The following is a 19,598-nucleotide window of genomic DNA, read 5'->3' on the forward strand; positions in this document are numbered from 1 at the left end:
ACGTTTTGAAGACAATAAACTTGATTGCAATGATATTTGATTTGCCTGTGTTCTTCAAGCAATGCCAGGTATTTTTATAATAATAGATTATATTTATAATGTAATGCTAATCGATATCCCAGCTAACACACGACGTAACAGTTACGTAATGTATTCGTACTTTTTGGTCACGTCATGACTTTACTAACTGACAACGTAACTACAACGTCGTATGCTCGGAATTTCATTACCATCATACTACCAACCCACAACGTCGTCAGTACGTCCTCCTAACGTTATAAGATAACCAACAACGTTCCAGATACGTACTCTATTCGTAATAACGTGGTAATTTCACGACTTACTGGCAACGTAACTGCAACGTCACGGGACCGGAATTTCATTACCATCATATTACCAACCCACAACGTCGTCAGTACGTCCTCCTAAGGTTATAAGATAACCAACAACGTTCCAGATACGTATTCTATTCGTAATAACATGGTAATTTCATGACTTACTGGCAACGGAACTGCAACGTCACGGGCCGGTAATTTCATTACCATCTTATCTTTGAAAGGCGGTCATTTTATTCAAGTAATGTTATAATTCTAGATGTTTATGTTTGTAAATGTTGCGTGGCTTTGAGGTTTTAATGGGCGTGCGCGTGAACCTTCGTGTCGCCCTCAAACACTGGAGAGGAGATGAGTTGCCATGGAAACGGCGCGTCACCGACCGACCGCCCCACTGACTGCAACTGACAAAGCAACAGAACTCCGTCTCTCGCTGTTGTTTTCACTGCTTTCAGGTGAGTTTAGTCTCTAAAATCACACAAATAATACACACAACTGTTCTTGACACTTCTCTTACTTGTAATTGACACGCTTCTGTTGAATATTTGCTTTATAGAAATGGTTTAGTGTCTTAGGAAAAAGTCTGTTAGCATCTCAACCGTTTTCAGAAGAGGTAACGTTAATGTTATGCTAACTTCATAGCTTGAGCTTTTGATATGAAAGTTTAGGCTTTTAATCACATCTTATGGGTAGATGAGAGGTTTTGATAGTTTTGTAAAAAATAAGTTAGTTTGGAAGTGAGCTAATTTATTTAACATAAACGTATGTATTTAACATAAACGTACTTGATGACGTCACTTAACATGGGAGTGTGAAAATTGGCTGAAACTAGCTCAATGGTAAACACAAATTGATAAAAACAGTTCTGTGATTTCAGCAGCAACAAAATAATCCTTCTACAACAGGGGAAGCTCCACGACTTCAACATTTCTGAAGAAAGCTGCTGCTGCCAGAGAAGCTCATTAAATAACTTCATATCCATTTTCTCACAATATTTTGTCACCTACTGTATATCACCATGCATCTGTTATTTTCTTATTTTTTTAAATTCTCATATTTACATTTACTTGTTTAATTTATTTTAAGAACGTTTTGACATCCAAACTTAAGTGACACTGTATGAGCAATATGAATAAGTGAATAAGTAAAACTAAAACCATAGATAAAACATTTATGATTATTATCAGTGTTGAAAACAGCTGTGCTGCTTCATATTTTTGTGTTTTTCAGGGTTATTTGATGAATGAAAGAAAAAAAGCATTTATTTGAAACAGAAATCTTTACTCTCTTCTGGTCAATTTAATGCATCCTTGCTGAATAAAATATGATTTTATTTATTTATTTTTTACTCTGTTTATATAATATGTTGGGTCTATTTAATAATGAATCCTGGAGAGAGAAAAGAAAATGGATTAAACTGTTACATTGGTTTACACAAAAAGATTAATCAGCACAACTGTTACAACATTGATAATACTCAGAAATGTTTAGGACGTTTACATTGTAAGAATGTATAGTATTCAAATATTAAAATGCTGACTCGTTAGGCCATGTTTTCTCATTAATATCAGATGATTTACAATTAATAGAATGTAAGGGAATAACTCTAGAATAACCTTCCTGATCATGTTTGGGGCCCAGAAACACTATCCTAATTTAAATCTAGATTAAAGACACATCTCTTTAGCCAAGCATTCATTTAACACATCTCATAATCTTGCACTATGTGATGAAATAGTAAAAAGTTCACATGACCATCTTTTGCCTGAAATAATATGAACAGCAGCAATGCTAATCTTTCTCCTGTTGTCTCCTTGTTTCTATCTCAGGATGCTCAGCATATTTTACTAGAGATTACAGCAACTCCAGTTCAGATCCAGGCTCCAGCCTCACATGGGAAGACTTCTAATGACATCAACACTCTTGAAGACAATGTGTTTAAACAATTTTCAGATGTTAAATGATATTTTAAAGTGTTTAAACTAATTTAAGTTTTCATGTCAGGTGGTACAACAAAAATATTATGTATTGTAGTTGTACCACCTGACTTGGAAAGTGTACCGCCAACCTACCCATACTTGAAATTAGCAGTTTTTATCAGTATTTTATCAGAGGTTTACAAACTTTTTCACTCTGCCAAAGAGATCAGTTAGGCTCCTCTGGACGATGCATTATCATCTTTACTGTTATTACCTTGTAAATCCATAATAACATTTGAGAATATACAAATTGCTGGACAAAAGTTTCTCAATTATCTCAACAGCTTTAAAACTACTGATATTTATAAAAAACAATTATATGAAAGGCTTCAAACCTAAAATGATGGCATAGTTTTTATTTTTTATTATTAAGACACCATTTTAAATTGTTTTCTTAGTCTGTTCATTTGTTCGGACAGTTGCACCATCACCTGACATTTTGGGGGTTTAATGCTGCCTTCAGGAATAATCATAAATAGGCCTAGTTTCCTAGTTTAAAGAAAATGGACATCGTAATCACGACTTCAGAAGAAGAAAAACAAAATAATATGTATTATTAAATGTACAAAAATGATTTTAAACTAAGGTTTTATAGAATATAGCGATACATGTCATGAAGTTATCAAATTATTTTAAAAGGAAATAATGCACTTGCCACAACATAACTTTGTGACAATGTTTAGAAAAATATATGAGCGATTTTTAAACAAAACTGTCTGCTTATACAGATTCTAGCTTTCAGTGCTAATTGCTTTGTGTATTTAAATGTTAAATTGGAAAACACTCAACTGTTCTTTTTTCTTGCATTTTTATTTTCTTATTCTTGCTTTGTTATTAGGGCCACCAAAATGAAGACTTGTAGGAGTAGTTCGATGTTCAAGCTTTTGGGGAAAACGTTAATTTAAATGTATAACCTGTTTGCATACTGTTTTTGCTGTTTGTGCTTTGTTCTATAGTAAATGAACTGAATTAACCAAATTTTGAGTCTGTATCTTTCATATGTTGTTGAAAAGGTCTCTAAAATAGTTTTGAGGACAAGTTAAATTAGACCACTGCATGTCCGCCCATATTATTAAAAACTAAAATGACCAACTGGTTACCAACACACAACTGTCGATCCACAACGTTGCCACGACGTCGCCGTTACTTACTGACAACGTTACAAAGTTACGTCGTGACAACGAATCCAGGAATTTCACTTTTCCGGTGCTACGACGAAAGTTTGGTCACCAGATTACGTTGCAGTTACGTAACAGTCACGTATTTGTGTTAGCTGGGATAGACTATCACCGTTCATAATGCAATAAATAATATATTTTCTGTCAGATTTTTTTTAATCTGAAGCCAAATTAGATCACAGAAGATTATTTAAAACACTTGACTTGCGTTATAAAGTAAGTTTGGAGCACAAACATGGTTTTAATCTCATAAATGGTCATGTATTGATGGTGTGCTAAGCTAACATGCTAGCTAGCTCAGGTGCACCTGCCACCTAGGCTAGAAGTTATTCTTTTATGATTTTTTTTTCTAAATAGGTAACTTATGCTAACTGAAATGTTTTAGTGCATTTGATACAGTTTCAAATGTAAGTGAGAACTTTGATAAAATAAATTAGGGATTGAAACCCTATGAATAGCCTGTGAATAGCCAGTCGTTAGTAACTATAATAGATAAACATAAACATAAACATATTTAGATCCATAACCAGGCTGGAGAGGTGTGTGAATGTGTACTGGGGAGACTGAGACTGAATGGGGCTCATTTGCACCACAAAACAATAGAGACAATAGACTGAATAGATGACTTAGATGATGACTAAACATCAGTAGCATTTTTAGAGTCTAATCAAAATAAAGTAATTTGACATGATCTTGAAAAACATTGAACTAAATACAGAGTTTTAGACTTATCATTTTCAGATTTTAAATATAACATGGTCACACATATGGCTTTAGCTGCAGTGCATTTCTAGATTGCTACAGTGCCAACTTCAATTTTATTTTCATGAAGATGTTTCATAAAAATAAATTTCTAATAACTTTATTTAAAAAATAAACTCTATTTAAACTCTATTTAAAACTAGATTAAAGTCGCATCTCTTCAGCCAGGCATTCATATAATCCTACAGTTCAATTTAATTTAATTTTAACAATCAATAAATTCCTCTTGAAACAAACTTTGTTGTATTATTTTAATTTAATACTGTGAAGCTGCTTTGATACAATCTGTATTGTGAAAAGCGCTATACAAATAAACTTGACTTGACTTGACTTTACAAAACTTTGAAGCTATTTAAAAAAAAAAAAAAATCATTATGACAATAATTAATTCTACATTTACAATAAACTACCAGGTGTCAGCTTTCAAATGAGATCATACTTGTGCTTTTAGTACAAAGGGTTCATGAACTGTATGTGTTTCAGTTTGGGTATGTCATTTCTGGGGATTTTTCAAAAGTGGGGCTGCAGCTTAATTAATATCATCAAGTCCATAATCCCGACCAATGAACTCCCCCTGAGAAAGTGTCATACTAGAGTCAGAAGACCCACCATCACTTTCTGTATCCTGATCCATATCCTCTTGCACTTCACTCGTTTTACTTATTTGGGCATCAAACATTTTTTTAATCATCTTCCTTTTTTTAAGAGGCATTTTGAAAAAATGCTCTTCCTCCACACAATCCGTCGCACATGCTTCTTGCAATATCACTGAACTATTCTCTAAAGCACTTTCATTTTGCTCATCTCCTTTATCCTGGGAAAACTGTGCCACGCTCGGTAAATCTTTGACACTAGCCTCTGAAAGTGTTTTGGTGCGTATCGTGCCCGAGTGTTCACACTGCAGTGAAGTCGACGCAACAACACTCTCACCGGGAACACTCGTACCCGTCACCGCCACAGCCGAGCTCGGCCCTGGCAATACCTCCTCAACTATGTCGGCAACACCACCCGCACCACCACCACCCTCAGTACTCTCATTCACTACGTTTGCTTCCCTTTCTGAAACTTTGTCAGGACAGTTGCGAATTAAATGTCCAGTTTTACCACAACTAAAACACTTAGATTTCGCGGTATTGACAAAAATAACGTATTCAAAATTGTAAATTCGAAAATTTAGCGTCATGTCTAGCTCGACATCATCCTGAATAATCATATACGCGAATCGCCTGAACGAAACAATGTGTTTCAACAGAGGTGATCCGCTATTGATTGGGATCTTTTTAATCGGAGATACCAATTTTCCATATTGGGATAAAGCTTGTATCAAAATTTCATCACTTACGAACGGTGGAACATTTGACAAAGTGACTCTCTTAGCTGGCAATGAAAGAGGAAGAATTCACCACCAATGACTATTCCGTGTTCGACTACTTCATTGACTTTATCTACGCTATTAAGAAACACCACAATGGCACTATTCATTCTGGAGGCGGACAGCATGCTCTCATGCCCCACAACCTCACCAATAGCAAGACAACATTCCTCCACACTTTAACCGCATTACGCCGCGTGAGTGAACTCAAAACCTGCACACGCGGGGCCGACATGCTTCCCGATTGTAATGATTCCTGTCTGGTGTTTCCCTTGTCTTGTGTGGACTTTAGTTATTTCCTGTTCTGTGTCATGTTTTGTAGTCCTTTGTAGTTTTTCTAGTTTATTAGTATCCCCAGGTGTTTCTGATTAACCACGCCCCCTTGTTATCTTCACTGTAAAAAATAATTCTGTGGCTTAGTAAATATTACAGAAATTTTTAACTTTATTAACTTAATCAAATCTCTGAATATCGTTTACTTGATTGTTTGAGTTAAACATACCAAAATAATTGAGTAAAAATCCAACAGTTAATTTGATCTAAAATTTACAGATATATTTAAGTTATTTTCAATAAAATGATTTAGTATTTTACAAACCAATTATTTCTTTATAATATACTTAATATATTTGTGACATTTCTATCAAAATATTTGAGAATGTTGAATTAAACTGATCTGTTTCAAGAAACAAAAATAATTAAAGCTGCAAGCAGCGATGAAAGGGCCCTCGCACCCGTGCCATCGTCACTCGTTGGCTTTAGGAAGACAGAGCATGGTTGGGCAATGTGCATTTAAGGAGGTATACAGTATATAGTAGTTGCTAGCATGTTTAGTATGTTTTTAGCATGCTTAGTACACAATAGGTATGTGGTTAGTACTGCATTACTGTGTTAACCAGTTCAGTTTCTGTTGGCAGTAGGTGGGGTTATATATCTGAATATTGCTTTGTAGATGTGTTCAGTGCAGGACTTTTATCAAGTATGTGAAGTTTGGGGCAGATTGGATATTGTATGTTTGAGTTACAGCAAATTCATATTTAATTGTAGTAATAGTATGGTTTAGTACTTATAGTGTTTACTAGTATGTTTTAGCATGTTTCTAGTATGTTGGTAGGATGTTAAGCACCTACTGGCATTTTTTTTATATGTTATTAGGAGTCCACAACAGTGTTTAACATGTCACTTCCTGTTGCCAGCAGGTGGCGCTTTGACTGTAACTGAATATGAGCATTGTCATGTGTTCAAGACAGAACGCTTATCAAAAGTGTGAAGTTTGGCGCAGATTGGACATTGCCTTCTTGAGTAACAACAACATCCTGTTTCATTATATTAGCATGCTTTAGCGCTTAGCTTAGTATTGCTAGCATGTTTTAACATGTTTCTAGCATGTTTAGAAGTCAATGGTATTTTTAACATGTTGCTAGAACGGCATCAACGTGTTAAACATGACACTTCCTGTTACCAGTAGGTGGCGCTATTACTATAACTGAATATTCTCATGTAGATGTGTTCAGGCCATGACTCTTATCAAACGTGTGAAGTTTGGGGCAGACTGGACATTCCGTGCCTGTGTTACAGCAAATTCCTATTTAATTGCAGTATTAGCATGCTTTAGCACTAAGCTAAGTGTTTGCTAGCATTTTTTAACATGTTTCTAGTATGTTGTTAGCATGTTTAGCACATGCTGGAACTTTTTTATATGTTATTAGGAGTCCACAACAGTGTTTAACATGTCACTTCCTGTTGCCAGCAGGTGGCGCTATGACTGTAACTGAATATGAGCATGGTCATGTGTTCAGGACAGAACGCTTATCAAAAGAGTGAAGTTTGGCGCAGATTGGACATTGCCTTCTTGAGTAACAACAACATCCTGTTTCATTGAATTAGCATGCTTTAGCACTTAGCTAAGTATTGCTAGGATGTTTTAACATGTTTCTAGCATGTTTAGAAGTCAATGGCATTTTTAACATGTTGCTAGAATGGCATCAACGTGTTAAACATGACACTTCCTGTTACCAGTAGGTGGCGCTATTACTATAAACTGAATATTCTCATGTAGATGTGTTCAGGACAGAACGATTATCAAAAGTGTGAAGTTTGGGGCAGATTGGACATTCCATGCCTGAGTTACAGCAAATTCCTATTTAATTGCAAAAATAGCATGCTTTAGCACTTAGCTAAGAGTTTGCTAGCATGTTTTAGCATGCTTCTAGTATGTTGTTAGCATGTTTAGCACTTGCTGGCACTTTTTTATATGTTATTAGGAGTCCATAACAGTGTTAAACATGTCACTTCCTGTTGCCAGCAGGTGGCGCTATGACTATAACTGAATATGAGCATGGTCATGTGTTCAGGACAGAACGCTTATCAAACGTGTGAAGTTCGGGGCAGATTGGACATTCCATGCCTGAGTTACAGCAACTTCCTGTTTCATGGCGAAACATCGAAATTTGTCAGGCCGCCGAGGACCCGCCCTTCGACGAAAACTCAAGATCTTCGCAATTTAACGTCGCAAAGGCCTTAAGATTACACTCACCAAATTTGAAGATGATCAGATTAAAACTGTAGGAGGAGTTCGTTAAAGTACGAGGCATGAAAATGGCAAAAACTGCACAAAAATCTGAGAGGAAGTTCAAAATGGCTGACTTCCTGTTGTGTTTAGGGCTATGCTCCAAGAGACTTTTTTGTAGGTATTAGGTGATTACATGTATGTACCGAATTTCGTGCACGTACGTGGAACGTTGCGGGAGGCGCACTCCGTTGAACTTTTATAGGTGGCGCTATCGAGCCATTTTGCCCCGTCCAATTCTGAAACCTATATCAGATGTAAATTTTCGCCAGTTCTGACGCGTGTGCAAAGTTTTGTGAGTTTTCGAGCATGTTTAGGCCCTCAAAAATGCAATTAAATGCGGAGAATAATAATAATAATAATAATAATTAAAGCTGCAAGCAGCGATGAAAGGGCCCTCGCACCCGTGCCATCGTCACTCGTTGGCTTTAGGAAGACAGAGCATGGTTGGGCAATGTGCATTTAAGGAGGTATACAGTATATAGTAGTTGCTAGCATGTTTAGTATGTTTTTAGCATGCTTAGTACACAATAGGTATGTAGTTAGTACTGCATTACTGTGTTAACCAGTTCAGTTTCTGTTGGCAGTAGGTGGGGTTATATATCTGAATATTGCTTTGTAGATGTGTTCAGTGCAGGACTTTTATGAAGTATGTGAAGTTTGGGGCATATTGGATATTGTATGTTTGAGTTACAACAACTTCCTTTAGCATTTCTAACATGCTTTAGAACTTAGCTATGTGTTGCTAGCATGTTTTAACATGTTTCTAGAATGTTGTTAGCATGTTTAACACTTGCTGGCACTTTTTTATATGTTATTAGGAATCCACAACAGTGTTTAACATGTCACTTCCTGTTGCCAGCAGGTGGCGCTTTGACTGTAACTGAATATGAGCATTGTCATGTGTTCAAGACAGAACGCTTATCAAAAGTGTGACGTTTGGCGCAGATTGGACATTGCCTTCTTGAGTAACAACAACATCCTGTTTCATTATATTAGCATGCTTTAGCACTTAGCTTAGTATTGCTAGCATGTTTTAACATGTTTCTAGCATGTTTAGAAGTCAATGGTATTTTTAACATGTTGCTAGAACGGCATTAACGTGTTAAACATGACACTTCCTGTTACCAGTAGGTGGCGCTATTACTATAACTGAATATTCTCATGTAGATGTGTTCAGGCCATGACTCTTATCAAACGTGTGAAGTTTGGGGCAGACTGGACATTCCGTGCCTGTGTTACAGCAAATTCCTATTTAATTGCAGTATTAGCATGCTTTAGCACTAAGCTAAGTGTTTGCTAGCATGTTTTGACATGTTTCTAGTATGTTGTTAGCATGTTTAGCACATGCTGGAACTTTTTTATATGTTATTAGGAGTCCACAACAGTGTTTAACATGTCACTTCCTGTTGCCAGCAGGTGGCGCTATGACTGTAACTGAATATGAGCATGGTCATGTGTTCAGGACAGAACGCTTATCAAAAGTGTGAAGTTTGGCGCAGATTGGACATTGCCTTCTTGAGTAACAACAACATCCTGTTTCATTGAATTAACATGCTTTAGCAGTTAGCTAAGTTTTGCTAGCATGTTTTAACATGTTTCTAGCATGTTTAGAAGTCAATGGCATTTTTAACATGTTGCTAGAACGGCATCAACGTGTTAAACATGACACTTCCTGTTACCAGTAGGTGGCGCTATTACTATAACTGAATATTCTCATGTAGATGTGTTCAGGCCATGACTCTTATCAAACGTGTGACGTTTGGGGCAGATTGGACATTCCGTGCCTGAGTTACAGCAAATTCCTATTTAATTGCAGTAATAGCATGCTTTAGCAATTAGCTAAGTGTTTGCTAGCATGTTTTAGCATGTGTCTAGTATGTTGTTAGCATGCTTAGCACTTGCTGGCACTTTTTTATATGTTATCAGGAGTTCACAACAGTGTTAAACATGTCACTTCCTGTTGCCAGCAGGTGGCGCTATGACTGTAACTGAATATGAGCATGGTCGTGTGTTCAGGACAGAACGCTTATCAAACGTGTGAAGTTTGGGGCAGATTGGACATTCCATGCCTGAGTTTCAGCAACTTCCTGTTTCATGGCGAAACATCGAAATTTGTCAGGCCGCCGAGGACCCGCCCTTCGACGAAAACTCAAGATCTTCGCAATTTAACGTCGCAAAGGCCTTAAGATTACACTCACCAAATTTGAAGATGATCAGATTAAAACTGTAGGAGGAGTTCGTTAAAGTACGAGGCATGAAAATGGCAAAAACTGCACAAAAATCTGAGAGGAAGTTGAAAATGGCTGACTTCCTGTTGTGTTTAGGGCTACGCTCCAAGAGACTTTTTTGTAGGTATTAGGTCCTTACATGTATGTACCGAATTTCGTAAACGTACGTGGAACATAGCGGGAGGCGCACTCCGTTGAACTTTTATAGGTGGCGCTATCGAGCCATTTTGCCCCGCCCAATTCTGAAACCTATATCAGATGTAAATTTTCGCCAGTTCTGACGCGTGTGCAAAGTTTCGTGAGTTTTCGAGCATGTTTAGGCCCTCAAAAATGCGATTAAATGCGGAGAATAATAATAATAATAATAATAATAAACAGAGCAATTCCAAGAGGGTCCTCACACCATCGGTGCTCGGGCCCTAAATATAGCTGCGAGCTAAAGGCACCGGGGTGGCGGTGTCACCGGCTTGGGCCCTCCATCGCTGCTCGCAGCTATATTTATATATATATATATATATATATATATATATATATATATATATATATATATATATATATATATATATAACAACAAAAACAAAATATATATATATATTTTTTTTTTAAGTGTGTTTATATATATATATATATATATATATATATATATTAAATTTTTTGGATGCTAAACATTTGTTTATTATAGGCTTTGTACTTCACTCACGTTCCACTATTGAAGGGAAAAATTATCCTCTTCACATGCGCAAATATGTGCTTGGAAACATCACAGTTTAGCGGTGATTACTGTGTTTAAATAGTCAGTACAATTCATACTATTCAGAGCAGTGTAATTTTTATATGTTAGGTTGACTATTTTATTATTATATTTTATAAAGGCTATAATGAACAGACTGCGATATCAAGATTGCAATGTGCTCGCTCTGCACCATTATCAATGTCCGTGCGGACGAACATATTTTACTTTCGTTTTTAAGTTACCAATTCAAAAGCCCCCAGCGATGTCACACATCGATTAACCGGTGGGAAAATTTTCCCACAGTCACATCCCTAATATATTTATATATAAATACAATAGGCCAACCTGAAAGAGAATTTTACTTGCCCGACCAGAGTAGCCTGATTAGAACGTCAATGACAAAAAAATAACTTGGGAATCACTAAAACGAGAGATTATTCTAATTTTATTACCTTCATTTTAAGTTGCAATCAACAGTTGTTAATAAATGGATTACCAGTAATCAGTTGATCAATGGTAACAAGGTTGCGCTGCTGAGGCTCATGCAGCTTCTCCAGAAGAAATGTAAACAAATGAGATCAGCACACAAAAAACAAACTCAGTTAACAACTTACTGACTATAAAAATTATAAATATGGAGTTTTGATATATTTTATAACAGTTAAGCAACCTCACTTGACGAGAAGGCTGTTTCCTGAATACAATCACGATTGAAACTGTGACATTGATTTCATACAACAGGTTAAAAAACAGTTACAATCAAGTCACTTACATTTTAGATGCAATATTGACTGTTTTTGTTCTGTTTCAGCAGCGAAAATAGTTAAACAAAAAGATCACAGCAGAATCATCACGCGCATCTCTCAGCAATGTGTTTTCTCATTTCTGAATGTTTCAGCATTTTGAACGAATCGGTTGACTCAAAGATTGAATGATCAATCCATAAACATATGTCTTAATCATGAATGACTCAGTCATTCAAACGAATCGTTTGAACGAATGAATCACTGACTCACTCATTACAGTTTTTTTGGATTGCTTAAGCACAATTTTCAAAACAGGGCCCGTGTTTTCAAAACACTACACACAATTAGCACAACCACACACCCAATTAGCAAAACACTACAGATCCTTTGCATAATTAAACACTCTTGTAAAAACTATACACTTCTGTTTAAAAACCACACTTTGTTACCATATGAAACACACACGTTTCACATTACTATACTCTGTTTGCACGAGTTACACTCTGCTGTGATAAACCTAAAACACTTTTAGCACTTCTACTTCCCTATGATTAGAGTAGGCTACCATCAACAAAGTACAAATATAATGATTAGAGTAGGCTACCATCAACAAAGTACAAATATAATGTAAATTCACCAAACACTACACAATACCAATGTTGCAGACTGAAGAAACTCATTTATTTCTCAACACGCCCAAAATGTTGACATGGAGATTTATAATACTGTAACAAAATGTCACTTTACGTATTGTACTGTAAGTTTACTGTAAAAATAAAAAATAAAACTAGACATTGTCTCTTCGCCTAGCTTGATCTGGCCAGAGAATTTCATCAACATCGCAGGCAATGTTGTCATTAGCAAGACACCTTGGAAAGAAACGTCTTGAATGACGAATCCATCCTTGCATTGCTGCTACCTCCATCTGGTCACAGGCCTCCTCCATGGCTTGGATGAGGGGTACCTCAGCCTGGAGACGGAGATCATATACCTTCCACCGCCATGCCGAGAAAAACTCTTCTATTGGGTTGAGGAATGGAGAGTATGGTGGAAGATATAGGACGGTGAAATGTGGATGTTGCTGAAACCAGTTCTGAACCAGAGCAGAGCGGTGGAAAGACACATTGTCCCAGACAACAATGTATTGCATATGATCGATTTGATTTGCTGCTGTTATGTTGTGCAATTGGTCCAAGAATGTAAGTATGAGTGCTGTGTTGTAAGGGCCCATATGGGCATGGCGGTGGAGGACCCCATTCTGTGTAATGGCTGCACAGAGTGTTATATTACCCCCACGTTGCCCTGGGACATTGACTATAGCCCTGTGGCCAATGATGTTTCTTCCCCTCCTTCGTGTTCTCGTCAGGTGTTTCTCGTCAGGTCTCCCTCTCTTGCTGTTCTGTGAACATAGGAGGCCTTCCCCCTTGTCGTTCCTGACCCTCAATCCTATGTAGAAAAAAAAAAAAAAAACAGTACACAATAGTACAGTAATTTCACAGGAAAAGGTAACAGAAGTGCTGATAGTGCATAGAATACAGTACTGTAAGCAGTTACTGAAACCGTGCAGATGTTTTTGATATGATGATATTTTTACAATACCTATTTTCCAGTCGAAATGTTCTTATCACACTTGCCACTGTGTATCGGCTTAGATTTAGCTGTACTCGCAGTCCAGCTTCCCTCAGCGTCAGGCCGTGGTTGACAACGTGGTCAACCAGTGTTGCGCGGATCTCATTTGTCAGATTCGGTCCTCTTTGAGCACCTTCTTGTCTTCCTCTTCCTCTTCCTCTTCCTCTTCCTCTTCCTCTACCTCCAGCATGGCCTCCATCTCTTCCTCTTCCTCTTTTGATTCCTCCTCTGTTGATTCCTCTTCCTCCTCCTCGTCCTCCTCCTCCTCCTCCTCGTTCTCCTCCTCTTCTTACTCTTTCTCTGACTCTTTCCATTGTGCTTGAAGACCGATGAACTCACCTGCTGCTTTTTATAGTGCTTATACACCTGATTGGTGTGTCTACAATTAAGCAAACAAGTGTTTGCACACCTGATGACTGTGTTGAACCAATTGGTTGGACGGTGCGGTAATTTGACAGTCAGTGCTTTGGTATTGCAAGGAAGTGACTTCATGATAGATTTTTGTGTGTAGTGTATGTTAAGTGTGTTTAGTGTTTTGCAAATCACTGTGTGTAGAGTTTTGCAACAAGTGTGATGTTGACAATGTGCTTATAGTTGTGCAAATATGGGCTGATGTTTTGCTTTTTGAGTGTAAGGTTTTGTTAATAGTGTACTACTTTTAATTTTAGTGTGTAAGCAATCCAAAAAAACTGTAATATTTGAATCACAGCTTATATAGTGTTTTGACATCGACAACCACAACCAAAAAGTGCATTTTACCTCAAACTTGCGACTAGTTAACTTTCTAAAGAAGGCGCAATCGCTTCTCGGGTCGACAATAACACACTGACAAAATTATATTCAGAATTGAAAATATTTTTATACCACTTTTTAATGTGTGATTGTGTAAAGGTGTTCACGAGATAGAGATACCAACCTTTCGCGAACTTGCTTGCTTTCAACGTCGAACGAACACTCGTTCTCATGGAGACGCGGTGTGCACGGAGGGGAGGGGTTGTGTATGTGTGTGTGTGTGCGCGCGCGCGCATGTGAGAGACGCATGAGTGACAGAGACGAGAGCAGGGAAAGGAAATGCAGTTGAACGAATACTCTGCGTGTTTTAAATAGCGTTTGTGTAAATCGCTTTTGCGTTCGTTTTCGTTAACGATTATAACCTTGGCTGTAAAAGGTTATTATATGGTACGATTATTTTAGGCTGTTTAAATTGGAAAATAAAGCTGAGATTCTGCGGCACCCCTAGCCAGTTGTCACGGCACCCCACTTTGGGAACCACTGATATAGGGGATACAAGGGAATGTTTAGACAGATATCATTACTATGACTACAATTTTTATTAAAATTTAATTATTGCAGTCAATGGGAATATATATATATATATATATATATATATATATATATAGATAACTATTAACACACTGTAACACTAACAAGTGAAATGAGACAGATGAAAATTGCTTGAGACAACTGTTGAAATATTTGTTGAAAAATATTCTGAATCTTGCAGATGTGATGGAAAACCCAGTTGTGGCACCGTGCTGCCGCAGCCTCGTTGGATGCCGGGTCTGCGTTGAGCAGTGGGCAACTACCTCTCCGCACTGCCCAAAATGCAGGGACGAGACGTTCCAAGAAAAAAAATTTGAAATTACAGGGATGGGGGAGATTGTCAATGTTTTGAAGGACACTATTAGTTAGAGGATTGTTTTAGTTAGTTTTTAGTTTAGGTTTTAAGTTAAGTTAAATGGTTAAGTTTGGTTATGTTCATCTGTTATGTTATTTTATGCAATTAATAAATTGTTCAATTTTATTTTCTATTATTCTCACTTGCAGAACTCCTTTTGTTGTATTCATTTTGTTATTTTATGCAAATAATAAATTAATATAAATATTTTAATAAAATAAATTATGTTCACTTGCATGACATACTGCTTGTTGTCTATTATACACACTAGAACCACACACCCCACTGGACTGAAGGCCTATATGTGAGACATGTTTTTAAATTTGTGAGTGTTACAGTCAACTCCTAAAACTTCACGCAGTATAATAGCACATGTAAATCAGACAATCAAACATGAGGAGAAAGAGCTAATTTTATTGAGTAGGCTAATGCCTTAAGCAGCTGTGCTAAGAAACGTGATTTGTGAAAGCACAGTTGTAATGAAAATGATGGGAAGTGTTTTAATTACAGAACATAAATCAATATCTCCATGACAGCTGGCACAAAGCAGACACAGTGCGACACCTACTGGTGTCTGTAATCGTTTTGAACTGCCCTTGATTTTAAACTTCGTTGGATTATTAACGTTACATGGAGGACTGAGAACCTTCACATATGTCGTTTTTAGCCTGTTCAATACATTTCTATATTAACACTGTATAACGTGAGCGAGGTAACAGCGTGTCCTTGGGCTTTTTGAAAATAGCTATGATGCGTTAGGATAAAATTATATTTGAGGACCAACACAAGTTTTACGAGGGTGTCAATCGAATGGCAAAGACGAGATAGGGACTGATATTTTGATGGCGGAGTCACGTGGGAATTCACGTTGAATCGCTGTCAGTTCGCTGTCCATTACGGTGGAAACCACATTAAATATAAATTTAATTATATAATATAGCGCTAACAGTAACAACTCTGCACACACAATAAGTTCTTAGGTTAACCTATATTACCAACTGTATTGAGCCAAACAATGCGCTCATTAAACGTGACTGGTGATGTCTGGATAGGCACGATATGAAATAGCTGTAATAAACTACTGTTGCTAACATATTTATTCCGGTCCAGGTTTATATAAGGCTATTTATTAATTGATTTTTCTTCTTCTAACGTTACTCTGGTATAACGTTAGCGCTGCATATTATGACCGTTCTAAAAGCTTGGCTTTTATTTTGATAGGCCATATTTACTATTACTTCCGGGTCACGTGGCCAACCTGTCTGTATTTCAATGTAGATCTTCAAACGAAAAAATGGAAAAAGGAATTTCAAAAAACCAAAATCGGACCGTTATTTGATTTTGGTTTTGTCATTTTTCGTTTTTGGATTCAGAACCAAAAACGGGAGAACGGCTCTTTTTTTACCGTTTCTTTGTTTTTGGTTTGAAACGACAAACGAAAAACAGGTGGTTTCTCGTTATTTTGATTTGTCTTTCAAACGAAAAAACAAACTATCAAAACGTACACGGACCTGCATTGTTTTAATTGAGTAAACTTAATCAATTTCTTATGCGTGTTAAATATTAATAATATTGATTTTATTTAAGTAATATTTGTGGTTCTTGAAACAGTTCAGTTTAATTATCCATTCTCAAATATGGTGATGGAAATTTCACAAATATATTAGCTCAGTGTATTTTAAATAAATAATTGGTTAGTCAAATACTAAATTATTTTAGTGAAAAAATTCTAACTTTTTATTAACTGTAAATTTCAGACAAAATTAATTGTTGGAGTTTTAGTCAATTATTTGTTTAGAATTTGTTTAGAAAGAATAGTTTTAGTCAATTATCATAATGTTCAACTCAAACTATCAAGTAAATGATATTCAGAGATTTTATTAAGTGAATAAAGTTAATTATTGCTGTGATATTTACTAAGCCACTGAATTATTTTTTTTAGATTTTTTAGAATTTATTTTTTATTTTACCCATAAGAATCACTTCGACATTTAGGAAAGTTTTATGTTTGTAGGTTAAGAATAGAACTGCATGTTGTATACCATACTAGTACTGTGATAAAGTTTAGAGAAATTGTCACAAATGAAAATGAAAACAGGTGATGCAGGATTTAAAATGAAAACTATTTATATGTGAAATATGCAACTGTATCTTGTAGAACACACTCTAATAAATGTGTGCTTGTGTGTGTAGTTTAAATGTTGTGTTTCATCTGAAGCCCCGTTCACACTGCCAGCGGCACGCAGCGACAAAGCGACATGATCCCATTCATTTCAATGGAGCGCTGGCGACTTCCGGCGACACGAGCGACAGTGACCGTTGGCGACAGAATGTGGGCGTGTCAAGCGACACGAGACGCGCGACTAAAGTTCAGAAATTTCAACTTTATGCAAATGAGAAGCGATTTTCGCGAGCGACAACCAATAGGAAAGAAGACTTTCAGAGGAGCTCAGCTCACGTCACCGTCTCGAGTGCAGACAGAAGAGTTCGAGGGAGATTTCACTGTTTTATAGGATTTGACTGTAACCACATACATGGATATAATAAAATGATGCATGGAAAAGAAACTATCGACAGTCTCAGTGAGTTTAATTCACACATTTAGTTCGAGTGTTGTAATTATGATGCAAGTTTAGCACTGCTGCAGATCATTTTACAGTTTCCCCTGCATTATGTTGACTATTAGGGACAAGAAAATTGATTATTTGTCAAATTCGAATGACGTTTTAGTAATGTATGACAGTATGAGTTAATCTGTTGATTGATCGATCGTTAATCCAGTAGGCTAAATGATTTAATCCACTGAACACTGCTGTGGTAATATAAAAACACTCTCCCAACAGCATACTGTTTCTTTTGAGCCTAAATCCTAGTCAAATTAAAATGATATAGTTGTATATATCACTTGTGATGGTATTTTGTATAGATATGGCCAGACGTGCAGTCTACCAGTCACATGAGAGCGACAGCACTATGAACGCCCACAAGCGACTTCACAGTACAGAGACTAGCGACATGCAGCGACAAAATCGCTGGCAGTGTGAACGGGGCTTAAGACTGATTATACAGTATATACAGTAACCATGATTGACTACAGGCATAGGCCTCGACTTAGGACAAGATAAGAACAAGCATGAGTGAAGTAAAGCCTTATACTGATTGGTAAACTGCACTGTGTTTTATACACGTCCATGCTGGACATTCATATTAAATTAGCATTATTTTCCTATGATTTTACATCATGAAAATCTATATGGCTTCAGTTGTATGTAGGACATATATGACATAATATGATTAAAAATATACTAATATTATACAATTTATATATGTGGTTTTTGCAGCATATATGTCCCTTACAATATTCTGTTGGAACATATAAGAATCACGGGAGTTTTTAGCAAACCTTTTCCATATGGGCATTTTTTAGAGTGCAGCTAAAGTAAGTAAAGAGGATAAGGAAGAATGTGATAAAGAAATTAGCAAAGAGGAAATTATGGAAGCTAAAAATAGTTTAAAAGGAATGAAAAGCCCAGGGACGGATGGGGTAGTAAATTAATTCTATAAAGTTTTTAAAGAGAGAATAAGTGAAATTTTAAAAGAAGTATATCAGGAGATTTTTAAAGGAGTCATAACCTAGTATTACCTTGGATACCCACGCTCTATTATAGTCTTTCAGGCCCTTCTAAAAAAGAAAAGTGGAAAAAAAACAAACACAGAGCTCCTCTGACCCTTATTTCTGAAGGCATTATTGTCTCGCGAGATCTGATGCGATATTTTGGCTGTCGTGGACGGTCATTTTAATAATGCAAATGAGGGGCGCGTTGATTGGTGGCAGGAAGGAGGGGGGTTGACACCGCAGGTAACTTCAGCATATCATTCCAAAATGACATCATGGCGCAAGTTGTGAATGAACCCGACCTGGCCGCGACCTACGGAATTCAACCGTATATGCACGAGCCAGACTCTGAACCTGAGCTGGAAAGGGAAGATGTAGAGTCGATGGAAGGACGTCTACCATCAAGATGTCTCTGAATGGTAAAGACAATCATTTTGACTGAGACATACATTATACCTTTTATTTAATGTAGATTACATTAACGGAGATGTAGTCTACTTTTTTTTTTTATCAGCTTACAGTGGTTATTGAGATCAACGTTTGCTATCATGTGGTGTTTTTGCCTTGTTTCACGTTGTGGTTTTTTAGACATTCAAATTTGTGAACGATTCCGGTGTAAAATGATTAGCACAGACACCTAACGTTAAGCCAGTGGGAAGGGTTGTAGGAACCGCGTCATTAAAAATTAATTTAATCCACTGGTCCCTGATAGTTTGGTCCGTTTTTGGTAGAGAAAACACATTTACATGTTGATTCTGGCAGTCAACCACAGA

General features: G+C 36.7%; 1 protein-coding gene and 2 long non-coding RNA genes across 3 annotated transcripts in view; 2 read left to right on the plus strand and 1 right to left on the minus strand.

Moving 5' to 3' along the window:
• LOC309505604 (uncharacterized protein) overlaps positions 1-14,080 on the minus strand; it is a 35,377-nt gene extending 21,297 nt beyond the window's left edge. The window contains exon 1 of the mRNA XM_082179014.1: positions 13,665-14,080. Coding sequence (XP_082035140.1) covers positions 13,665-13,845 — 181 coding nt within the window. The 5' untranslated portion in view covers positions 13,846-14,080. The remainder of the gene's footprint in view (positions 1-13,664) is intronic.
• LOC309513041 overlaps positions 1-19,598 on the plus strand; it is a 328,088-nt gene that overhangs the window by 285,389 nt on the left and 23,101 nt on the right. The gene's annotated exons all lie outside the window — the stretch shown is intronic.
• LOC309492867 lies at positions 564-3,289 on the plus strand. Its single transcript, XR_014203726.1, has 2 exons — positions 564-787; positions 1,210-3,289. It is a non-coding gene; the product is annotated as an uncharacterized lncRNA (long non-coding RNA).

The sequence above is a fragment of the Leuciscus leuciscus genome (assembly GCF_965113295.1).
Source record: "Leuciscus leuciscus genome assembly, chromosome: 1".
NCBI lineage: Eukaryota > Metazoa > Chordata > Actinopteri > Cypriniformes > Leuciscidae > Leuciscus > Leuciscus leuciscus.